This window comes from Leiobunum rupestre, chromosome 3 (genome assembly GCF_980474605.1).
Source record: "Leiobunum rupestre chromosome 3, qqLeiRupe1.1.hap1, whole genome shotgun sequence".
NCBI classification, from domain to species: Eukaryota; Metazoa; Arthropoda; class Arachnida; order Opiliones; family Sclerosomatidae; genus Leiobunum; species Leiobunum rupestre.
In genome coordinates, this window is record NC_143386.1 from 8,704,359 (window position 1) to 8,730,593 (window position 26,235).

General features: G+C 35.0%; 1 protein-coding gene across 4 annotated transcripts in view; it reads left to right on the forward strand.

Moving 5' to 3' along the window:
• kcc (solute carrier family 12 member kcc) overlaps positions 1–26,235 on the forward strand; it is a 276,301-nt gene that overhangs the window by 41,884 nt on the left and 208,182 nt on the right. Inside the window, exon 2 of one of the 4 annotated variants that reach the window (XM_090167740.1) lies at positions 13,497–13,551. The exons of the other annotated variants lie outside the window; for them this stretch is intronic. Within the exon in view, the coding sequence (XP_090023866.1) occupies positions 13,497–13,551 (55 nt within the window). The remainder of the gene's footprint in view (positions 1–13,496; positions 13,552–26,235) is intronic. 4 annotated transcript variants of the gene reach the window in all.

Sequence of the window (26,235 nt, forward strand, 5' to 3'; positions counted from 1 at the left end):
ATAAATTTCCGTCTGCGACCATCATAGAGAAATAAGATGAGGCTTAATGGACAGTCGAGTTGACGGCTCGTCACGGGCGCAAACTGATACTACGTCCCTCACTTTGAGTAGTGTTTTGAAATTATATTGACCACGGAAGGATTTTTTTATCAGTGTTTGCTCTTGGATTTTCTCGGCTTCGACGCCGGGTTCTCTTGGTTTTAATTAAGAGATCCTAAAGCGGGCTCCATTACCCCCCGTCTTCTCCGCCCCCCCCCGACAGGATTTGAAGGAATGCCTTTATCGTTCGTAAGCCCAGTATTCAATAACAAAAGCCCCGGAGACCCCCCCCCTTCCCTTGATACCCCCTTCCGTCACTAGGGGGCACCAGCAACGTTTTACCTTTTATCTTATTTGCCACACATTTTAGAATAAACGTATAGTTTAAGGTGGCTGGCTTTTGGTAATTTTCGGGTGGCTCATAAATATCCTTCACCCCCCTTTTACGCGCTAGTGTCAACGTCCGATGTAAATTGCTTGGAATGCAATAGCTCTCTTTCTCGCTGCTAGGGACTAACGCAATTTTGGGAGCGTGCTGTTTCCTGGAATAAATCTTAAGAGGTATGGAATTAAATTTCGAAAATGTTTAGTATTATGCACTTCTACTGAATTTATATCTACCTTTATGGGATATCTCTTCGTATTGTTCATTATCTGAATTACTAAGGAAGTATCAGGATTTTCGCTTAAGAAGTGTTTTAAAAATATATTCTGGAATTTCGCTTAAGCGAAAACTAATTAAGGATTATTTATATTAGCATTGTATTTCGGAACCTGCTATCTTGCAGTATTTACATGGTTAAATTTAGCAATCCCTACTTTTCCCTTAAATGTTAGGTGACTGTGCGCAAAATGTAGTCTATTTATGATCTACCAGCCCCTGTAGAAGTGTTCGAACCGCAACGCGCCGGTGTTTCAGAGGTAGTCCACTACCAGGACCGCTCCTCGGCTGATTTATTTTGCAATTGTATTTTTGGTTAACGTACCACCTTGAGGTTTTTACGTTATGTAATTTAGCAATACTCTAGCTTTCCGTAAACTGCTAGGGGATTTGGTTTAAAATATAGTCTATTTTTGATCTACCAGCCCCTGTAGAAGTGTTCAAACCGCAGCACGCCGATGCGCAAGAGAGAAGTCCACCACGTGAAAATTATATTGGCTAACGAAATATTGTTTTCTTTAAGATGAAATATAGAATAAAATACCAAACAAGAAGCGGAAACGTATCAATAGATTTTCATTCTACCGCAAGACTGTATCGTTTATTTGGAATGGGACAGACCGTCGACTGGGCTATTATTTCTTTAACAGCTTTGACCAATGATCTGTGACCTTCGACGGGCCGCGTGAAAACGATTTCATCCCCCTCCCCTCTTCTATTTATTTTCGGTTTTCTCTTTCGTCCAATATACACACAGACGTTTTCTCGTTACATAGCGAAGGCTCCTATTTACGGCCATAGAACTGTCTTAACTTTATTCCGGAGATTTCCTGTAGATTTTTATTGCATTCGCATTTCCAAATAGGAAACTCTCCCTCTCTCTTCTTAACCGATTTTCCCGTAGTTTTATCCTCGGACAATGCTTGAAAATATCCTTTATACGATTACCAGTTTCACCCCGTTTTTGTTTTACAATCTTCAATCTTCAATCTTAAAGTCGGGTTCGTACTCGGCCCCAAAGCTTAAATCACGCTGATATAATGGTTACGTTTCTGTGGAACTTTCAATACGAACGGGGCCCCAAGCAATTTTAATTTAAAGTAAGTTTCTTTTCAGATTTGTTTTTTAAGAGCTAAACTTCATTTGAAGTTTTAAGCCTTTCTTTTTATTAGCATCGCCAGCAAATATTCCAGAATTTAATCAATAGATTCTGTTGCCTTAACTAGATGGCTCTACTGTAGCTTTGAGCCTATATAACAAAAATTTAAATTTCAGATCAGCCAATTTCAGATTAGCCATTTTCAGATTAGCCAATTTCAGATTAGCCAATATCAGATTAGCCATTTTTAGATTAGCCATTTTCAGATTAGCCAATTTCAGATTAGCCAATTTCAGACTAACCAATTTCAGACTAGCCAATTTCAGACTAGCCAATTTCAGATTAGCCAATTTCAGATTAGCCAATTTCAGATTAGCCAATTTCAGATTAGCCAATTTCAGATTAGCAAATTTCAGATTAGCAAATTTCAGATTAGCAAATTTCAGATTAGCAAATTTCAGATTAGCAAATTTCAGATTAGTCAATTTCAGATTAGTCAATTTCAGATTAGCCAATTTCAGATTAGCCAATTTCAGATTAGCCAATTTCAGATTAGCCAATTTCAGATTAGCCAATTTGCCAAATTTTCCCTTGAACTGCCTCGTACATTAACATTATGCTTGCCTATATTTTAGTTTAATTAAATGTTTAACTTAAGTTTTATTTGATTTCTTCAAACGTGTTTAGTTTAAAGATCAAGTAGAGAAACAAAAATGTTAATAAAATCTTTAACACCGAGCCAAAATCCGGCAGAAAATAAATTTAATACAACGGTTTCAATAACGCCGCTATATTCCATCGAACATAAATCCATTTTCACAGTGACGAATTTCTAAATCGTAGTCGTACTGTGGTAGCTTGAGTTATTCAAAATGGCAGCGCGCATAGTGAAGGCTATAAGAAAAGGTTTTTGTATTCTATATCGAAGGAAGGATACCCGTACATTTTCAGAGAAAACTGGTGTATTGGATTTTTGAACGATGGTACCTAAATTCGTCCGTAGAGAGTGAAAGCCATCGCCAGCCTCGTGTAAGTCTAACCAATAGATAGCCACGTACAACCCCCCCCCCCCCCAAAGGTCCCTTCCTTTCTAACATAAATCAGCTTTAACACATTGCGGTTCCATCCAAAACGATGTAGGTGGAGTGTCATGTTACTGGGATGAAAAGAATGAGTATAGCGCTCGTAACACGCCGGGATCAGCTGCTACTGGGTTGAAAAGCGGGTCAGGTTATAGCTTTTCTATCTCTCCGCTCTGTTAACCCCTCCTTCCCTGGAGTTGAAGATGAAACTTTCAATCATATACAATGTGCCGTTTTTTTATTTATGTTGGTAGGCGGTTCGTTTTGGGTCGGACGAAGAGAGGGGTGTAGCGTAACCTCCCTCCCTCAGTCACCATTAAAAAGGGATAATACCGCGAATAAGAAGGTTTCAGCGTGGCCGGTAGATAAGCTTTTTATTCTTCTCAAAGCCACTCGCAGTGTTACCGAACGAACAAATTTATTTTACTTACAAGGAGATCACCCGAGGTGTAACACACCGATTATGTTCAAACTCGGGGGTTTGGTAGACCTTCATGTTACTTAAAACACCCCAAAGGGAAATGTCTCCATGGCAACCAAAAATGTTTTTGACAACGCAAAATAGAAATTTTCCCATTGACTATAGCGTGGAAATCTGACCAATTTTAAGGGTACCCCCTGTAAAAAATTTAAATTTTTGAAAACGCTAAAAATAGAAAATATAAATAAAACAATAATGAAAAAGTTCGAAATGGATTAAAATTTTTACGGGGGGTACCCTTAAAATTGGTCAGATTCTCATGTTATATTCAATGGGAAAATTTTAATCAATTTCGAACTTTTTCGTTATTTTTTTAATTATATTTTCTATTTTTAGCATTTAAAAAATTTTAAATTGGTCAGATTCCCATGTTATTTTCAATGGGAAAATTTCCATTTTGTGTTGGCAAAAACATTTTAGTTGCCATGGTAAGACGGTTGCCTATGGAGACATTTCCGTTTAGGGTTTTTCAAGTTAAACGAAGGTCTACCACAAAATCGGTCTGTTACACCTCGGGTCGTCTCCTTGCGAGTTCGGGTGTGAAGCAAAGACGTCAACGGAAAACACTCTACCGACATTTCTAATAAAATCGAGCCTTACGTTTTTTCTATCCGTAGACTTTTAAAGCTTTCGGCTTAACTTATTTTCAAAGAGTTCGTCTGCTAGAGTGGCGCTAGTCTAGACGGTCTAGCAGACGCTGCTCTTTTCCACCAAATTAAATTGAGCTCTAGTCGTAGTGGTACGCCAGTAGGGAACTTCTCTAAAGTGGATTTAGTCAAAACGCCTCAATAGGACTATGGTCGTGGTAGTTTACGATTCTAAAGGCTAGTTTTACTTTCAAACCTTCGAAATACGGCAGGGTATCGCGTTTCTGTAACGACCGTTTGTAAAGTTTGGATAATCCTTTGGCGCGTTATCCCGGGCATTTTTCAGTGGCGGGAGCGCTAGCACTGACATCTAACGGACGGTGGCAGTATCTCGAATTTCCTTTTCCAAATCCCGGCATTTTTCGCACCCTCGTTCCATCCTGCTCGTTTCTCTCCTGACACTCGTTAAGTACAAAGTCGACTTGACAGCGCGTTCAAAGACTGATAGGTCGCGCCCTCGCCTCGCCTCGAATTGTCGACTGAGATCTTTGATCGATTGTAGCGAAATGGCCGCTTTGCTTGTTTGGCCTTCGCGTGGCCCCAGACGGGATTTCCCCGAATGCGCGTTCGTCTGTAGCGGGAACGGCTTTGAGTGGCATTTGCAATTCTGTCTTTGGGGAATTCGGGCTTATGCAAATATTCCTTCCTGCGGATAAATGGAGAGAAATTGAACTCTCCGCGAATCTTATCTCCGTTATGCCTTGCCTATTTCTCTCTCTGTGTTACGTACGAACGGTCCTATTGAAACCGAAATTTGTTTCTCTCACGTATTGAAGGAAATTTGGGAATTATTCTTATTGGTAGCCTTTATTTTTCATTAATTTTTGCTTCTAGGGAATAATTAGTGGAGGCTTTCCATCGTGTTATCTTTCTAGGCCTTTGGGGTTTATTTCGTGTATGCTTATATTAGAGTTGTCAGCGATTAAGGAAAAGTCAGAAATTAGAAAATTTATACAAATACAAGGTGGGGGGGCGGAGTGGTTAGCGCTTTCGCCTCGCAGCAAGAGGAGACGGTTTCGATTCCAGGTTGTGGCACTGAAGGGTGAAAACACGGAACTACTCCTTCCACGTTTGGTCTGCAAGTTCTCTGCACATTGGTTAAAATAGTGATTAATTATTGTATTATTAATTAATTAATTAATTATTTTTTGGATTGCTCAAAAACTCCGCGATCGACTATCATTCACAATGTCAGTGTCATAATACTCGTAAAAACTTGTAGAGGTTAACGGTAATAGTTAGTGTAGGGAGCTGTTGACTCGCGTGGTATGAAGGGCTTGCCACCACCCTCCTACGCATTGTAACCCGGCCATCTGTTTAAAGCTAGGAGCAACAAACACAAGGAGAACGCAGCTAGCCTTTAAACACGCTAACAAAGGATTGTGTACGAATTTCATTGGACGAGCGTCACGAGCCTTTACGCTGAACGTTTTACGGGCGGGGGGGGGGGAGGCAAGTTCCGAATTTTCCCCTTCCGACGGCAGCAGGCGCTAAAGCGTACACAAGAAAATCCACGACTTTTGACGGGTTGCGTTCTCCTTGTGTGGGGTGTTGTGTTTGTTACTCCTAGGTTTAAAGGCATTATACATCGCTAGATGACTTTGTACTGAAATATCAAATTAAGTAAATTATTTAAATTCTAATTAAAGTAAAATATAAAGTTAAAAAAATTAATTATAAAAGTCTTAAAATGGGAAAGTCAGGGAATTTTTAAGCTGAAAATCGGGGTTGGCACAATTTTGGCAAGGGTGGAAAAAACTAGATTTTTCCGCGGTTTTTTCCACCTATTGTTTTTCTGTTGTGTGGAAAATCGTACTCCCATGGTTTTTCCACCTCTAGTGGCAAAATTCAATAAAAAATAAATAAATAATAAAAGCAGTATATTTTTCTATTCTATTCACTCTTCTTCTGGCCTTTTTTTCATATCTCCTATTTGCAATGACCAAATTAGTCACTTCATAGATATATCAATGATTAATTTAGCCTGAAAAGAGTTTTTTCCACTTTTTCCCGGCAAAAACCTGTTATTGCCGGGTTTTTGCCAACCCTGCGTGAAAATATTTCCCTGTATATATTACCAAATTGTAAATTATCGACCCAATAATGAAGCTCCCACTTCCGATGGGCTTAACTCTCTGGTAACTACCGTTGAGGAATCTCCTCCTTCAGCTTATTCACACGTAAGGCCAAGGCTTATCGGAAAATAAGACACCTTGAGGATTAAAAATAAAGTTTACTTTCTCGAAATTGACTGTTATTTCGAAATTTGAGACGTTAATACCCTATAGTTCTTTTTATAAACTAACTTGGCCTTCTTGTTTAAATGTTGCTCTTACGTCACAGCCTCTTACTTTCACAAGCCTACTAGCGCGCGCTACAGTCGCGAGGAATATAGGTTTTTCTAGCGCGCACGTGCAAATCGCTCGTGCGCAAAATATACTAATAAAGCCGTGTCTTGTGACGTAAGAGCAACATTTTAACAAGCTGGGCAAGACCACTTTTTATTTTATAAAATCAACTATTCAAACGAGGCCTATTTTGATTCAAATATATTTCAGTATAATAAGTTTACTGTGTTTTAACAAACTGAGTCTAAACTCGTCTGAAAAGTTTGAACCAATTTCGTCTCTAATTTATCGCAATCAACTTAACCCGGCCACCGGTAATTGGCTTCGCAAGTCACTATTTGACTTAGGACTGTGTGGTTCCTTGGGTATTAGCTTAGCTGATTAGTATTATTATTAAATAATTTAAAGCCCTGAAAAATATGTCAATCACCTTTACCGACTTTCGTTCATTTACTTCTGCTAAATGCTATCCTTTGGACTTCAATTTCAAAATATTTGATAAACGTGACCAATTTGCGCAAAACCTGATTAGATTTTCGGTAAACTGGGAATATTCCATATACTGAGCTTCAAAATTATCTGTTTGTTCCTTAAACGTAATTCGACGTTTGTCGCTTCGATATCTCGAGACGAGTTAATTAAATTGAGGTGAATTCGAGCCTATCCCGGAGAATGGCAGAGCCTTTGAGCTCGACCGGGTTTGACGATCTTAGGAGTCTGTTGGCGTGTGATAAAGCGCCCTCCTTGGAGTCGATTAACCCCCAAAACCCCCCATTTCCGTTTTAAGAAGGGTAAGAGTACTCACCTTTTTTGGGATTCGTTTGACTTTTGTCATTTATTATTTATATCGTGAGCCCGAGAGAATTTTGACGAAGTGTTCTGGTCACGGATTTTCCGCTTGCATTGTGCGTTTTCCCCTCATTTACTTTGAAAATCTGCGCACGTAAATCCGGTACGATTGCTCAGACGGTTCGCTTTGCTTTTGCTTATCTCAGCGGAGACCGACGGAGATAGTTCTCTCCCGTTGGAGCATTCCCTGGGTATTTTTCTATCAATCGATACTTACTCGGAGTTTATTGACGGCTTCACTAGCGAGACGTACGAAACGCCCGTGATAAAGTTTTAAGATACGTTTTTGTAGGACTCTAACCTCTTTTGGACTTTATACACTTGTTGGCGAAAAAGAGCTAAAGTTTACTTCCATTGCGGTTTGCGTTTTAACTTTTACGTGCGAAGCTACAAATCGTGGGATGAGGGAATAATCTTTCTAAGGAAAAATATAACGCTGTGCAACGAGCACTGAATTGGAGAATAGATAATTTTTAAACTATAATTTTATTTGCAATTTGATTTTTTTCCTGGAATTCAGCAAAGTTGCAGAATATAGTAAGGAAATATTAAAATATTACCCAATAATGCTACAAAATGTTACCCAAAAGTAATCAAAGTGTTACCCAAAAGTAATCAAAGTGTTACAAAATATTACCCAAAAGTAATCAGTGTTACAAAATATTACCCAAAAGTAATCAAAGTGTTACAAAATATTACCCAAAAGTAATCAAAGTGTTACAAAATATTACCCAAAAGTAATCAAAGTGTTACAAAATATTACCCAAAAGTAATCAGTGTTACAAAATATTACCCAAAAGTAATCAGTGTTACAAAATATTACCCAAAAGTAATCAGTGTTACAAAATATTACCCAAAAGTAATCAGTGTTACAAAATATTACCCAAAAGTAACCAAAGTGTTACAAAATATTACCCGAAAGTAACCAAAGTGTTACAAAATATTACCCGAAAGTAACCAAAGTGTTACAAAATATTACCCGAAAGTAACCAAAGTGTTACAAAATATTACCCAAAAGTAACCAAAGTGTTACAAAATATTACCCAAAAGTAATCAAAGTGTTACAAAATATTACCCAAAAGTAATCAAAGTGTTACAAAATATTACCCAAAAGTAATCAAAGTGTTACAAAATATTACCCAAAAGTAATCAAAGTGTTACAAAATATTACCCAAAAGTAATCAAAGTGTTACAAAATATTACCCAAAAGTAATCAAAGTGTTACAAAATATTACCCAAAAGTAATCAAAGTGTTACAAAATATTACCCAAAAGTAATCAAAGTGTTACAAAATATTACCCAAAAGTAATCAGTGTTACAAAATATTACCCAAAAGTAATCAGTGTTACAAAATATTACCCAAAAGTAATCAAAGTGTTACAAAATATTACCCAAAAGTAACCAAAGTGTTACAAAATATTACCCAAAAGTAACCAAAGTGTTACAAAATATTACCCAAAAGTAACCAAAGTGTTACAAAATATTACCCAAAAGTAACCAAAGTGTTACAAAATATTACCCAAAAGTAATCAGTGTTTCAAAATATTAGTCAAAAGTAATCAGTGTTTCAAAATATTAGCCAAAAGTAATCAGTGTTAAAAAATATTACCCAAAAGTAATCAGTGTTACAAAATATTACCCAAAAGTAACCAAAGTGTTACAAAATATTACCAAAAAAGCAATCAATATAAAAAAAATGCCAAAAATTACCCAAAATGTAAAAAATTCTAAATATTACCAAAAGGTACCCAAAATGTAAAAAAATAGAAAATATTACCCAAAATGTAAAAAAATAGAAAATATTACCCAAAATGTAAAAAAATAGAAAATATTACCGAAAATGTAAAAGGTACAAAATATTACCAAAAAGAGTACCCAAAACATTAAAAATAAAAAATATTACCAAAAAGAGTACCCAAAACGTAAATAAATAAAAAATATTACCAAAAAGAGTACCCAAAACGTAAAAAATAAAAAAATATTACCAAAAAGAGTACCCAAAATAACACACAAAAGGTTACAAAGTTTTAAAAATATGGCCCTAAAAGAACCCCAAATGTAGGTGGGGTAGCGGATTGGTTAGTAGCTAGAGGAGTTCAGGTTCCAGCCCAGTTTATGACAACGGATAAAATCGTTGAAACCACTTCCGTGCTGAGTTTGCAAGTTCTCTCCCCGTCTCTTACGTTTACTTTTTCCATAAAAAAAATTCCCCTTTGTCGCTGTGAAAAGGGCCTTAGGCCTGTTGCAATGCGGGTCAGAATTTTTTTGTTTATTTATAAAATATATTGTGTTCGTGTATTGCGCTCGGAGATTCGAAAATTCTTGAAAAAGCATTTTAATTTGAAATTTACAATTTTGTTCCGTCGGTAACGTCTTCCAGTCGGTACCGCACTGACGTATTTACTTTCTAACTTCAATTAATTTAATAAATGGGAGTACAGATCGAAATTAAATTTGTTATATTTACCGTTTATTCCCATTCGACCGAAAGAATTTTAAAATGTAGCCCAATTGGCGGGGTGATTTGGTATTTTATTTATAAGGTATGTACTATCGAAGATCCATGTTTAGGTTAGGTTAGGTTAGGTTAGAGTTGGTTAAGTTTACTATTTCAGTTTTGGTTCAGTTACTTTTCTTGACTAGGTGAAGATAAAAATATAATTCATGCTCATTCCATTTTATTTTCCGCTCCATTGCAAACGACTTCAGTAACTAAATTGAAAACATAGCAAAAGCCAATTTATATAGCAGCGTTCGGTCGAATGGGACACATAAAAGCGTTCGGTCGAATGGGACACATAAAAACCGCACGTTTCGGCGGAATTCGGTCGAATGGGACACCTCAAAAACCGCCTTCGGTCGAATGGGACTAAAGCATATTTACACGTGCTAAACCCTTTAAGTTGCCAGGGTGACCATTCTTCCTTTATTTTATAATTTTTACTATATTTTAATGTTTTCCTTTATTTTCCTATAATTTAACCATTTTTCCTATATTTCCTATAATAATTTTTGTATTTCGTGCGGTTTTTTCGAATTTCCCGCGTGCCTATTTCGCTTTTCGTAATACAGATGGCGCTCAATGTACTAAATTCCTTCTAAATTAAGAATATCGTCGTCTGCTTAAACGAAGTTCCTTTTATATTAAAACAAATTTAAATTTTATTTATGCAAATTTTCCTATATTTTCCTATATTATCAAAGATAATACTCCTATATTCTCCTATAAATCGACTGTTGAATTTCCTATATTCCTATAAATTGTTTAGGGTTTTGCAGTGGTCAGCCCGAGTTGCTTAAAACGTTAATTGTCAATTTAAATTAGATGTTAAGTTATGTTAGCAACAGAAAGTGAATAAAAATTCAATTTCGCAATTTTCGTAGTTAAAAACGATGAAAATTCGATTGGCTCGTGTATTCCCTTCCGAGCGAATCGGCCCTGTTTTAGTCTTTTCTGTCTAAACACGGAATGGATTTTCAACGATTCTCCGGAGCCGTTTTTTCCCCCTTCATCTCGTATGCAAATTAGCCGTTGATTTATTGACCTTTTCGTCTTCGATCCTTTCTTTTCCGGGTTCGGCCTCTTAAAGACTCTTCTCTTTTTCATTGGTCTAGCTCCTTCATTTTGAGGCTAGCCCTCCCAGAAGCTAAGTCAGGAGTACATATTGAAATACTGGGGGTTTCCAACTAAATTCTGTTGCTTTTTTTGGAGATATATAAAATATTCCTATATATTAGGTATATTAGAAATATTATGTATATTATCAAGAATGTATTTATTTATACCTAGGGAGAATGTCTATGTCGAGACGTTTTTTAGCCTATCTCTCAATCCACCCGTTGGTCCCCCCAGTACGCTCCTCCGCTTAAAATAAAACGAATAGTCCCGGTATTTCATTGGCTGCTTAAAATTTACGTCACCTAACGCGATGGTAATCAAACGCCGGTGACGTTTTGTCTTCCTCCCGCGCGAGACGGGGGATAGGCGTTCAACGTGCCCGGCGATTGTCGCAACATAATCATTCTTCCTAAATATAAATAAATACATTCTTGGTAAAACTAAACCTCTAGACTAGTTTAAACTTATTAACAATGTAACACTATTAATGTTTTGTAGCATGTTTACTGTTATTAGACATTTTATATCGATAAAAAGATAAAAACATTACAAACCCTTAAAACGTAATTTGTTTCAATTTTTTATTTTTCCGGAAAATTTACAACACTAGGTACAACTCTAAAATCGTCTCTACACATTCTTCAAGATATTACATTTTTATATTAGATTTATTTTATTTATTATAAATAAATATAAAGCAAAATATTTTCCGTTCATCGTAACTCGTGAGCCCTGATTTCCCAAGAATATTGTATAATTTTGTGGCATTATCCTGTCCGTAACGCATTTTGTAGACTAGTTCGAATCGGAGGTTTTCTGGCGGATCGACCTGATACGGGCGAGGTCATTCGCCGTAAGCCCCGTTGATCTGCCGCTTCTATTAGAAGAATGAGGTCCGATACCTTCGATTTTATGATAATGTTCTTCGGGTTTTCCCCAAACTTCGGAAATTGACAGCGTTCTAACGTATCTTCCCATTGATCAATTTCCAAGTGGATCGTTTTTTTTCCAGGAAAGATTTATAATTTGTCATTTGACTTCATTAACGGTTAAATTATATTGACTTGGGTATACAAGGTCTTTTTTTTGCTCGAGAAAGTAATTTTTTTCAAAACCTATGTTTTCTAGAAAGTTGAAATTTGTACTGTACATTATACGTACCGGGGGACACTTTCTACCAAAATTGCATCTAAATCGAAAAATATTTTCACGTTTTTTTGAAAATTTAAATTTTAACCGCTAGGTGCTATAAGAAAATTGTCAATGAGAAAATTGTACAGCGTCACCGAAATCGTACAAATAGCGTTGGCGCGAAAAACATAGACGCCTTTTTCACTGAAAAAATACGACTTGAAAAAGTGACAAGTTGGGCAAGCTAAAATAACTTTTTTTGAATTCCATTGGGAGAGAATTGTAACTTTATGAAAGTCAAAAATTTGTTAATTGGTGTTTAATGCAATAAACACCGCTGAAAAATCGAGGAGACAATGGCGAAGAAGGTTCTTGAGTTCTTTATCTTTATTCCAAGAAATTGATTTATTTCGGCTGATGTATGACAGGTTGTTGATTTTATTTTTTTAATTGATTTTCGTATTTCATTGATATTTTTAAGGTTTAATGCCGCTATTTTCTTAAAAAAATAAATAATTTAAGTGCAGTCAAATGTAAACTAAAATTTAAATTAATCTTCATTAAATTTACTTATTAAGTACAAATTAAATTTACTTGAGTTTACACAGGATCTTTAGAAATGTGAATTCAACGTCCGTACTTTGTCGTAAATACATAAAAGTGTATTAGGCGATTTTAAAGGGAATATATAACCTCGGATATTTGGTTAGGAAAACCAACGTTTGCGGCTCTGGCCGCTCTTGCCTTTGGCTTTAGAAATGTTTGGCGCCACTGTACAGGGTAATTCGAAAACTTTAAGGGGTCTTCAGGTTATATTCCCTTTAATTATAGATTAAAGGCCGACTACATAAATCTTCGGTTTACTCTGTCTTTCACTGGAAGTAGGCTGACTGCATGGCACACGTGTATTGCAGTAAGCCTACTTCCAGTGAAAGACAGAGTAAACCGAATATTTATGTAGTCCGCCTTTAAGAAATAATTTGATTAAAATAGCGGTTTAAATAACAGAACTCTGAAGTATTATAATTTCACCAATAGATGGCAGAATTACAAATAGACCTAGGCACGCAACTTTCAGCTTGCAGGAATAAAACGGTCTTACGGGCGATGCGTTTTGAGTGGATGCCAGCAAGACAGCTTAAGGCGGACCAGGGCAACGTTCGAACAATAATTCCGGGCCCCGAGAAAGTTAATACTGGAGACTATACATTTACGAAGATGTTTGGCAGAAGTGTCAAAACTTGCGCTGTTTTCCCTCTCACGTCAGGCAATTTTTGCCATATGCCTTCCAAGTCTGCGGTTATTGACTCTTGGCGCCATCTGTATTCGAATCAGGAAACTTTAGCCTATATATTTATATTTTAATTATATTATCCGTAAACAGTTAGCGTAAGGGGGCAAAATATTTCACTAGCCGATCTAAATATTTTATTCTTCAAAGCTAACAGTGTGCTGACCTGGGAAACCTGGAAAAGTTAAAGAATTTTAGTAAAAAGCCATTGGAGTCAATTTTGATTTAAAAATGTTTACTATATTTTAGGTTGAAATTTGTAAAATTTTGGTTTCGCAAAATTCAGTGCAAAAATCTATAAATGGTAAGGAAATTTTAATTTTAGTATAAAAGTCAGGGAAATCTATTTTGGTTGAAATTCAGGGAAAAAATCTGGATATGGCCAGGGTTTTCAAAAACTAATAAAAATGCCAGGGAAATTATTTTTGGTTAAAAAAGTTTACTTAACTTTATTTAGGCTTGTGTTAAAATTTTATAATTTTAGGCTTACAATATTCAGGGCAAATATTTGGATAGGGTCAGGGAAAACCTCGAAATGCCAGGGCATTTTAAAAGTCAGGGAATTTAGTTTTGATTGCGAAACGTTTAGTAAACAATAGGTCAAAATTGGTCAAAACACAAGGCAAATATCTGGAAATGGTCCGAGAAAACCTGGGAATCTGAAAAACCTATAGCAACCCTCATCTACTAACACTTTGGGAAACTTTAATGATTTTAGGTTGTAGTTTATGAATCCCTAATGCTCAATTTGCGTCCTGTGATGTATATTCCAGGGTGGTAGTCCGTAATCCTCTCAGTTAAAACCTTTATCGAGTTCGCTATAAAGTTTTCCGTCGGTTGTTCCACGTTTATTCCTAATCACGTCATTAGTGTTTTTACGCTGTACGAGAAAGCGAAGAGCTTAAGGGATAACTTAAAATCTAGCGACGCGACATCTACCGGCACTAATAGATACGGATGCTCCCGCCTTTAATCTCTCTCTTCGTTCGCCTTCTAATCGCTCGCTCCATCTGCCGGTAACCGGACAAAGTTCGTCTAAGCGTTACGGACGAACAAGGAAATCCTTTTTACTCCATATATCTCCAGAAAAACATATTTTAATATTCTCTATCCCGTTCGTTTATTTCGGTTGCTTTTTGGCTTAGATCTTTTTTCATACCTTAACTATAAAATGGACGCTTCAATAAAAGATACTCGGTTTCTACTCCCCTCTCCAAATTCATCTGGGAAGGAACTATTTCCGGTCGGTTGGTTAAACGGTTAGAATGGCTAGCCAAAAAGTCATATTTAAGCCAATTGGAGACGCGTTTTTGCCCTCATGAGAATTTTGCGTCAGATAAGAAACGCGTCGGCTCACGTGTATAAGGAACATACTAATGTTAATTTTCGATAATATATTTTAAGGTAAAATATATAATGTTATTAGCTTCTCATGGAGGCAGAGTTAATTTATTTCGTATAAAATTATCTTTCGGAAAAAGATGAAAACTAATTCCTTTAGAACTAAACGTATTACTTTTGCAGTACGGTATGAAACAAGTGTTTCCTTTTAACCAGGTAACTTTTTTTGGGCATGTTAAGGCTTAGCAAACAACCGATGTTATGTTCGAGAAAAGTTTCCAGCTTTCTAATATTTCAACAAGCACTATATAAATAGTAACTTATGAGTCCTGGTTGTCGGAAATATTACTTCTGGGCAATTTCTAGGAAGATGTTTTATTTAAGCGCCTATTGACTGTTATTTAAATAGCGTTTATTTTACGGTTGTACTCGAGTGTATGATAGTGGAGGAAACGAAATGGTATCCTACAGATTCGCGGAATAATTCTCTCCGTTCTTATCTGCGAAAACGTTCCCTTTTATAAGCTCCTTTCCTTTCTCACCTTTATCTATTTTCGGGTAGGATCTTTATCCTTCTTCAATTCTAGCGAAAAAGAGCACTTTTTACTCTTTCCTCGCGGCGTCTGAAGTGGATGCTGAATTCTGTTCCTTTCTGAAACTACGCTGGGTAGAAAAAATGTTCCTCTTAAGCGTTTTCCACTTTTCGAAACACTTTTCGCATTCCATCAAAACTTTTGACGCTTTACGTACCTCCAGTTCTATCCAATGGGACAAATATTTTAGCCTTTTTAAAATCCTTACGACACTTTTAGGGAACAGTTTTCTGTCGTAACGCCATGAATGGGTTTGGACTTCGTGGACTGCCTTTACTCAAATTACGTTCAAACGTGTGGTAATCTTGTTAAAAAATTAATCTTTACTCGCGAATTATACTTTCCTCGGCTGTGTACATTTTCGGAAGTAATTTACAAAATACGGGCGGAACTTTGGACAAGTTTATACTTTAAGTTCCTCAGTTTCCCGTATACTCCGTAGATATGAGTATGGGCTTTGCAAACTTATGAATGACGCCCGGAAAAATATGTTTTTCTCCTCTCATCCGACGTTCCCCGAGGGAAATCTTAGTGGAAAAGATTGAGGATTTTTAGAATCGCTTCGTCTTTTGTTCCACGCTTTTTTCACACTGCTTTCTTGTCTTCTTTCCCTTATCCCATAACGCGACAAATTATTCAACATGCATAATTCAACAGGGGGAATTGTTTTTCACAGTTTCTATAGCGGCTCTCGGGTATCCGACTGAAATATTATTGGAATATTTATCACTTGTCTTTTTAAAACTGATCATGGGTTAGACCTTAAAGAAGGGACCGTTGAATTGATACGCGGCGTGATTGTTTGGATAGAAATATTGAATATTGTTAGTGCTAGGTTTTTTAATTACAAGTAAAACATAATCAGGGAAAAGTCGGGGAATTTAAAAATGGGCCTAGAAAATCAGGGAAAGGTCAGGGAATTTTAAGAACTTGTAAAAAGTTAGGGAATTCAATTTTATCTTGACACTTTTTGAAGGTAATTTTACTCTAGTTATCTGACAAATTTTACGATTACTATGTAGTTCCTTTAAAGTTTTGCTAATTTTTTTAACGTTTCAAAAATACTTTTGTACTGAAATGTAGGTTGATTGCAATTTATAAACTTTTGATAAAGCAAAAAATTGTCTAATTTTGGTTTTATAAAATAAGATAAAATCTCTTAAAATGGTCAGGGAAAACGGGGAATAGTCAGGGAATTTGAATCTGAAATTATTCTGGCAATTCTGATAATTTATATTTATTCAAATTTTATCGTCTTCCAGCGCTCCTAGCGAGATAATATCGAAATTTTGCCACCCAAACACAAAAAAAAGGGCTGAAAGTATTAGGCCTGATGTCGTTTATTATTTGGGTAGAAATATTTCCAACAACGGACACGATGGCGCTACAAGCACCGTTGCTTTAAAACAAAAAAGCATGCAATCTGTATTCGGGGCCAGTAGATTATATGTTTAATAATTTTATTAACTACAGTAGGGTGTGTAAAATAAGTGATTGCGCGATGAATCTTAAGTAAATGATAATTTAAAATGAAATGTAATTCAATTAATTTCTAAAATAAATAAATATAAATGTAATTAAACTAGTAAAACCCTAAACCTTAGAAATGTGTAACTTAAATATTTTATAATTGTGAAACTCGAAGCAAAATAATATTTGTATGTATGTATTGTATTTGAATCTTTTCGACGATCTCTGGATATTCTCAAAAAATTCCGCGCCTCGGGAAAATCCGGGAAACGAGCGCGTCAGTAGTATTTCATAATATATTTCCGCTCGTTTCCTCCCCCGCATTGTTAAAGGATTAACCGAGCTTTCTTCGAGGGTCCAGGGAGCGGAGATGAGCAGAATAACACTTTTTCTCAACCGTATAAGGTTAAAATAAACCTTGAAAAAACAAACGTAACGTGGTATTTTTTTCTGACCTAAAACTTAGGAACTAGAGAAGGCGCGTAGTAAAGTAAATTAATTTCCCTTAACTTGTTTCAGTCCGAGTTAAGTGATAGGCTAAAAATTAGCTCTCCCAAAGTAAAATGAGAGAAGGGCCAAAAACCCCTTTTCTTCAGAGTGACTACACTGGCTATATTTTATTATTTTATAAAACGTGAATGGGTGAACTTGCAGGAGTATAGATTGTACAAAATAAGCCAAGTTTACACTCGGCTACAAGTTTACCGTACACGTTTTTTACAGGATGCCTTAACTTATCTTCCGTCTTCCTATATTAACGCTTTGTAATTGTACTACTGACCTATATTTTCCTATTTTTTTGGGAATATGTCAACCATTACCCGTTGCAATTATGTATTTTGGTATAGACGAAATCCAAAAAATGCAAAATAAAACATCTTGAACACAATTAATTCGGTTATAATGTGCTAATTTATTTTAGCCCATTATAAATCGTCACAGTTTCATCTAACTATTTAACCCAATTTCTTTTAAAAAGCGTATTTTACTTCATAAGTATTTGAAACTGATATTTTTCTGTAATTTATTAAACCATAAACCTAAGTAAAGGTCTACCATAGAGCCCCATTTTGACGGCATTGTCCAAGCGAGAAGAAAATTAACTTATGACGATAGGGCAGTAGCGACATCTTCTTTTCCAAAATTTCTACATCTAAAATATTCTCTTACTTGGTGGAGCAGCCACGCTCGGGCTGATAAATGCCACACAAAACGCGTCTAAATCTCACATTTGAAAAATAAATACCTTCAGAAACACAACTCTTATTTCTAATATAGCCAGTTTTAGGTTCTGATGAATCAATATGCAAAGTGTTAATTTTAAGTTTTAAAGCGATACAATGGTGAATAAGCCTTGGCTACGGTGCTTAGGGCTCGCGGCGGAGATTTATCCCAAGTGGTTCTATATTTTAAAATCGATCGGGCACGGCTTGCGCGCATTCATAATGCATTTCGCGAAATTTATTACAGAAATGCATAGTTGAGGACGTAGCCACTAGGAGGTGGATTTTGAATACCTACCTCTTAATAACGGGTATGCGATCGTAAAACATTTGGCCTAGAGCTTTGTTTATGATAGGCTTATGATTAAACCAAATTCATTTTGAAAAGCATTTGCTTTAACTTCAGAAGTATATGAAGCTTATATTTTTATGCAATTTAAATAATAATAATAATAATAATACTAATCAGCTAGGCTAATACCCAAGGCACCACCTTAGGCCGAAGTCATCAAGCGACTTTTAAGGCCATTAATTCAGGTGGCCGGATTACAATGCGTAGGAGGGTGGTCTCAAGCCCTTCATGCCACGCGAGCCAACCGCTCCCTACACCAACTAATAACTATTAGAAATTATTTTCATTTAAAATTCAAAAATATATCGTATAAAATCCTTCAATAAATCGACTACAAATTCCCTATTTTCCCCACAAAATTGTGTTGGCCTTTTTCGTGACCACCCTGTCCTTTAAATCTGGTAATAATTGTAAGGGACTGTGTGTGTATATATCCATTAAGCAAATGACGAGTAGCCCAGCAACACTCCGTTGGCGTGTACTCCATAATAGGCGGCTTTCTATCCGAAGGAGCCTCGTAATTCCTTTCTTCCACGAAATCGGACAATCTAAGACTTCTCCTTGTAGTGGCGCCGGGATTTGTGTTCTTTCCGCGTCCCTTCCCTTCCGCGTCCTGAGCCCCGCTATGAGTTAAAGATCGACTCCGACATCGTTCTTCTCTGGCCTTTTTTAGGCTAGTACCACCATAGATAGTGCCGGAATTATACTGCGTTATAGGGGCAAGAACGCATTTATACCTAGAGAGAATGATTATGTTGATATCAAAATTGTACAATATTCTATAAAATTAATGTATAATATATAAAATTAATGTATAATATATAAAATTAATGTATAATATATACAATTAATATATAATATATAAAATTAATGTATAATATAAAAAATTAATATATAATTTAAAAAATTAATGTATAATAAAAAAATTAATGTATAATATATAAAATATATAAATATAATATATAAAATATATAAATATAATATATAAAATATATAAATATAATATATAAAATATATAAATATAATATATAAAATATATAAATATAATATTTAAATATATAAATATAATATATAAAATATATAAATATAATATATAAAATATATAAATATAATATATAAAATATATAAATATAATATATAAAATATATAAATATAATATATAAAATATATAAATATAATATATAAAATATATAAATATAATATATAAAATATATAAATATAATATATAAAATATATAAATATAATATATAAAATATATATCTAATATATAAAATATATATATAATATATAAAATTAATAACTAATATATAAATTAAATTGAAATTTATAATTACCAATTATTATGAAAATAAATTAAAATTGATAATTAACAATTAATATTAAATTAAATAAAAATTTATAATTACCAATTATTATGAAAATAAATTAAAATTGATAATTAACAATTAATATTAAATTAAATAAAAATTGATATTTACCAATTAATATTAAATTAAATTAAAATTGATAATTACCAATTTTATTAAATTAAAATTGATAATTACCAATTAATATTAAATTAAAATTGATAATTACCAATTATTATTAAATTAAAATTGATAATTACCAATTATTATTAAATTAAAATTGATAATTACCAATTAATATTAAATTAAAATTGATAATTACCAATTAATATTAAATTAAAATTGATAATTACCAATTAATTTTTGATTAATATTGTAAATACGAATTAATTTTTGATTAATATTGCAATTACGAATTAATTTTTAATTAAAATTGTAATTAAGAATTAATTTTTAATTAAAATTGTAATTAAGAATTAATTGATGTATATAGCTTAATTGAAATAAATTAACGTTTACTTAAAAGTGAATTTTGAAGAATCAAAACTGCTTTTCGTGCTAAATGTTGGGTTTCGCGAATGTAGATCACTCGAAACAAGCGCCGGAATGAACTTGGCCTTTGGGTATCTTGTTTTCTCGTTTTCTTTCACTGGTTTCTGGAATCGTAACTACACACTAAGCCTTCAGCTATGTATGATACGGCTGCGCAGGCCTAGTTTGTTTTTGTTTAGCTATATAGCTAGATTGATAGGTGCGGTAAACATTTCGGAATATATTTAGTTTTGTTCCTACATAGTATATATTTTTTGGACTTTATACGCTCGTGTATAGGTCATGGAAAAATATTATTGAAAATTTGTTTAGTTAAATATTTATAAGGCATGGTCAGAAATTGGAATATATTACTTATATTTTATAATAAGTCTGTGTTGAAATTGTGATTACGAGTATTATTTCAATGTAATTCCAAGTAAGACTCAACCGTCCTCAGAATTCATTCGGCTTGCAGGAGAATGTGTGATTTCCGGTAGCTAAACCGCGGGCAATATTTTCGGCGAATCATGAGAACAGAAGCTATAGTTGATGTTGCGTATTCTCTGCTAACCCGTGTACATTCTTGACTTAAACTAATCTGGAAATGAGGTTAAAAGGCAGGTCTTGTCGTAGCAAATTGGGAAAACGTGGAAGGTAGAGATAAATATTTTCTTAATTAAGCATTGTTAGGCCATGAACTGCCAAAGTATAACGCACGTAGCTAGCTTATCTAAAGCGTAATAATAATTATAGTTTGTAGTGAAGAGGGCAGTGATGGGCAATCTCCGCTCATTTTAGAGCGTTTGGAGTCAGAATGGTCGGGAGATGTGGCAGCAATTGGGAGCAGTCTCCGTGTAGAGAAGCCGACTTCCAGGCCCTACAAGAGAAGGGGGAAGCCGGTACAAATTCTTGGGGCCCATGCAGCCTATAGGCCCGTGTTTGAACAAACGATGTATAGCTATCTTCAGTATTAACAGCTCTCTTATATTTTACCGGGCCTCGGGTCCGTTTTCGGTCAGCTTGTGACACAGGGAACAACTCCTTCCGCGTTGAGTTTGCAAGTTATCACCCCACTGGTTAAAGAGGTTTTCCCTCGAGTTCTTCGGTTTCCCCTTTCCATAAAAACTTGTTTAGGTTAACGGTAATAGTAAGTGTAGTGAGCTTTTGGCTCAAGTGACATGGAGGGCTTCATACCACTAGAGCTCGGCGTTTGGATAAAAATTAACCACTTATTTTATTTTTATCCATAACCTACAATTATCCGAAAATATAAATTATTTTTTGCATGTTAAATCGCTGTTTATCCATGGACAATATCCATAAATAAACAGTTAACCAAAGTATTTACGATTAATCGAAATTTTGTCAGTTAATTTTTCTGTTACGCAGAGCTCTATATACCACCCTCCTACACAGTGTTAAAATACTGATTAAAGCAAATATTGATATTTTTCGGTTGGAGATTGGTTTGTTTCAGTATCAGTTTATTTTATTATTGTATTTTATTCTTTATTTGTCATACAAAATATAAATTCGTTTTTATAACTATCTTTATATATCACTTTGCTATATTTGGATATTTAGTTATAAGGAAATAGTTTGTGTTGTTTTGTTAATGCTACTTGAGAATCTCTATTTAGATATTCGTCCCTGTTAAAAAAGGGATTCACTTAGAAGGTGTTGAGTAATTAAAATTAATTCATTAATTCATTCAGTGTTACCCTGCCATCTGATTTAAAAGGCATTAAAGTCGCCAGATGACTTGGGCCTAAGGTGGTGCCTTGGGGATTCTCCTAGCTGATTATCGTTATTCTTAGCTTAGAGCTGAGCGCTTCACTTAATAATAGATTGAGCAAAAGAAGGGCTGACCTGTTAGTATTATCATAAGTGTATAATATTATTAAATAAGTGTAACACTTCCTATTCTTCACATGCAAAAGTTTTACTGGGAGCTATTCACAAGAGAGACTGCATTACGGGCTTCGTCACCGTTTTGCGTCCGCTTGCTAACGTGTCACACGTAGCCTTCGACAGCGCCTCGCTGGGGGGAAGATTTTCTTCTTGTGATGACGTTACTCCGTTACTATCTCTCAGTAAAATATTCCTCAAAGTGACAAACTTACGGTCCTTTACGGAACAATATTATAGACTTATGGTATTAATTAAAATTATCTTTATAAACCGAGTTATCTGGGCTATAAAATCTACATTCTTACTTTGGTTTTTCAGAGATTCCTATTATTTGGCTTGTTCTCAAATTTAATTTGTTGCTGAAATAGGTAATATGATAAAATATACTTTTTGACGTTTTGAAGGAACTGTAATTAGTACTTCTTGTAAATTGAGTTTTTACGATGTTTTTATTGAGCTGAGCGTGAGAGTGCTCAAGCTGTAATTAATTCGATATTGAGTGAATGAGGAAATTCAGCGAGAGACGAGACGAGCCATAAGAGTGGATATGAGAGAGATATTATTAAAGTGGCTTGTGAGCTGAGTATGGATTTTGTAAAAATGCCCATCCCCGCATTAATAACGGAGGGGGTGTTGGAGCAAGCCCACTTTTAAAGTAATCCTTCGAACAGCGTCATTAAGGATGAAAACGACCCGAGTCTCTTTTAACGATGCTTGCCGTCGAAATTAATTTACCGGATAGAAAAGAGTTAAGGATAGAAAAAGTTACGCTCTTAAATCGTACGATTCGGACCCGATCGAGTGTACTCCCAGTGTACTCTCATCGCTCAAATTTCGTTAGAGAGGCAATCCCAAGACGACAAAATCTACTTAAGTGTCTTTTGATGGTACGCTGGGACAACCCGCTCATCCTCCCGTTTCTTGATTCGTTTTATTCCTTTTTCTTTTTGCGGAATGTTATATTTTTTCGGCGAACCGGCGGAAGTAGCTACTTCCGTCTCTTGTGGAAGCTTACTTCCGGTTCTTTCTTTACGAACGTAAGGCTCGTAAGCGCGTCAGATTAAAAGCGTAAGTTGTTGAAAACCCGGAAATTATGTCTGTCCGGAAAGTCAGTTAAGGTGAACATTTATTTTATTTTAACATTCCGCGTAGTGTCTAGGGCGTCACTGGCGAGAATTAATTGTATTTTTAGCGACTCTACCAGGTGACTTTTAGGGTGGTTTGAAGTTAATAAATTTAGCTACGAATTTGGTCGCGTTCCAGTCTCGAGGGCACGCGAAATGTCATAGGTCACCTTTGCCTCTCGCGATAAAATTAAAATTTAGTACTCGTTCCGTTTCCGGAGTATTCACACCCCAAAAAAACGAAATAAAAATAGTAACAAAAGACGGACTTTTCGGTACAATGGAAAGTAAAGCGAACTTTAACCCTTTCTCCAGGGATTTGTGCCCCTGGGGAGTAAACTGTATTCTATTTATATTCCCTTGATTTTATAAAAATACAATCGTAGGATGGAAGGGAAACAATTGGGTATAAAAGTCTCTCCAGTAAAACTCAGTGGGTCCTTACAGTCCTTTAACTACCACTAGGGTCTTAGCTCCATTGTTGTACTCACCGAATATTTGGGGTATTCCCTCTCACAAGGAGACTACCCGAGGTGTTACACACCGATTTTGTTCAAGCTCGGGGCATTGGTAGACCTTCATGTAACTTGAGAAATCCTAAAGGGATTTTATTCAATGGGCAACGGTTTTGCCATGGCAACGAACAATGTTTTTGACAACTTAAAATGGAAATTTTCCCATTGAAAATAACATGGGTTTTTGACCGATTACCTGTGAAACATTTTACAAAATTGAAAATAAAATAAAATACCAAAATTGTAAAAAAATTGATAAAAATTGAAGAAAAAAATCAAAATTGGCCACATTTTTGATTTTTTAAAATTTTTTTTTCACAGGGAAATCGGTCAAAATCCCATGTTATTTTAAGTTGTCAAAAACATTTTTCGTTGCAATGGCAAACCTGTTGCCCATTGAATAAAATCCCTTAAGGATTTTTCAAGTTACATGAAGGTCTACCAACCCCCCGAGTTTGAACAAAATCGGTGTGTAACACCTCGGGTAGTCTCCTTGTCAGTTAAAACAAATTTAAAAGGGACTAGACTACAGAGTTGAATATTTTGGTTATTTTCGTGTGTCCTTATGGACTCAACTCTCCATTGTTTTATTGTTTGGTTGGTATTGGGCTCTTTGCTAACATTTCTCAATGGACTCTCGTAGAGAGCTGTTGGCTCTTGTGGCATGAAGAGCTTGCCGCCACCCTCCTACGCGTTGTAACCCGGCCCCCTGAATTAATGGTTTTAAAAGTCACTTGATGACTTAGTCCTAAGGTGGTGCCTTGGTTATTAGCCTAGCTGATTACTATTATTATTATTATTATTATTATTATTATTATCCTAGGACTCATTACCATTAAAGAAAGTACGCGATAGATGGCGCCCCAAAGTAAACAAATTAAGATAAAACGTTCTACGTCACCGTCACGTCACATCAAAGCATACAATACGAAGAGATCTTCGTAGGTCTTAGGATATTTGAGGAGGAATGGTGTGTTTGGCACTGATGAACTTTTAGAAATTGAAGTTTCATAGTTAAATTTAGTGTTGTAAGTCGGAAAATTTCCGGAAAATGATGAAGTCTTTTTTCCTGAGAATGTTCTCTATTTTTCCGAAAAAAATAAAAAAGTTTTCATTCCATGATTAGTCTAATATTGTTTGCAAATTTAAATAAAGCGGAATCTTCGACTTTTTTTTTCTAATCTAAAAGTACAACTAAACCTCTAAACTAGTTTAAACTGATTAACAATGTAACACTATTAACGTTTTGTAGTATATGCTTACTGATATTAGACATTTTTTTATCGGTAAAAAGTTAGAAACATTAAAAACCCTGAAAAAGTAATTTATGTTTCATTTTTTTATTCTTCCGATTTGCGGAAAAGTTTCCGGAAATTTTTCCGCATTTTATTTTTCTGGAAAATTAACAACACTAGTGAAATTATTGCAGAAGAACTCGCCTCCGCCTCCCAAAAACTAAAACATATCTGGGCTCTTTCAAAGCTGATACATACCTTGTAAAGGTAATAGTTAGGGTAGAGAGCTTTTGGCTAGCGTGGCTTTAAGGGCTTGCCACCACCCTCCTACGCACCGAAATTTATGGCATTAAAAGCCGCAAGATTATTTAAGCCTAAGGTGGTACCTTGGGTATTAGCCTAGTTCAGTGGTTTTTAACCTGTGTATCATTTCGAAGAAGTTTAAAAACCCAAATAACCAATTTATAATCTAGTCTATTCTACTTGATATTTGTCTTGTTTTGATTAATAAATTGATAATTCCGCAGTTTTGTTTATAAATATTATTATTATTATAAATAATTTTAAATATTATTATTATTATTATTAAAAATTAAAAATAAAGATTATTATTATTATTATTATTATAAATAATTATAATAATAATAATTATTATTATTATAAATAATTTTTTGTATAAATTAATTATTATTATTAAAAGTATTTTCCTATAAATAAAAAAATCCTATATTTGAAATCTGAGGCATTTTGGTTTTAAAAAATCAGTTTTCCAAACGCTATTTATTATTATTTTTTATTTCCTAAAATTTCAGGGGTTCCGTGGATTTTATTTCTGATAGTGAAGGGTTCTGCGAAAAATAAAGGTTTAAAAACAGTGACCTAACTGATTATTTGATTGTTTCTTCTCAGCTCGGGCTCACTTTTTCCCCATTGTTAGTAGACTCAGCTTAGGCTCATAGGAGAGTCTCGTCTCAATGAATAAAAATAGCTCTTAAATTAGTCTGAATGTTATCATGTGTTAGCTCGGGCAAATTATTTTTAATTGTTTTTCATTCAGCTTAGACTCGATCTCGTGGATTTTAGAATATATTTTAACGGCTCTATCTCAAACTCCCGTGTTTGGGCTCAAATTTAAGACGAGCTCGCGCAGCTCTGCTTAGATCCTACGGCCCGACTCTTGACAACTTGACTGGAAGGCCGCGAGTGCCTCCGACGAAAAAAGTAGTTCGCTAAGAGCCCAAAGGAAAAAAAAGCCCCTAAACACGTGATCCAATTGGCAAGTGAAGGCGTACCCTCTAGCGGCAACGGAAAGAACTAAAAACACGGCTAACAACGTCGCGGTAG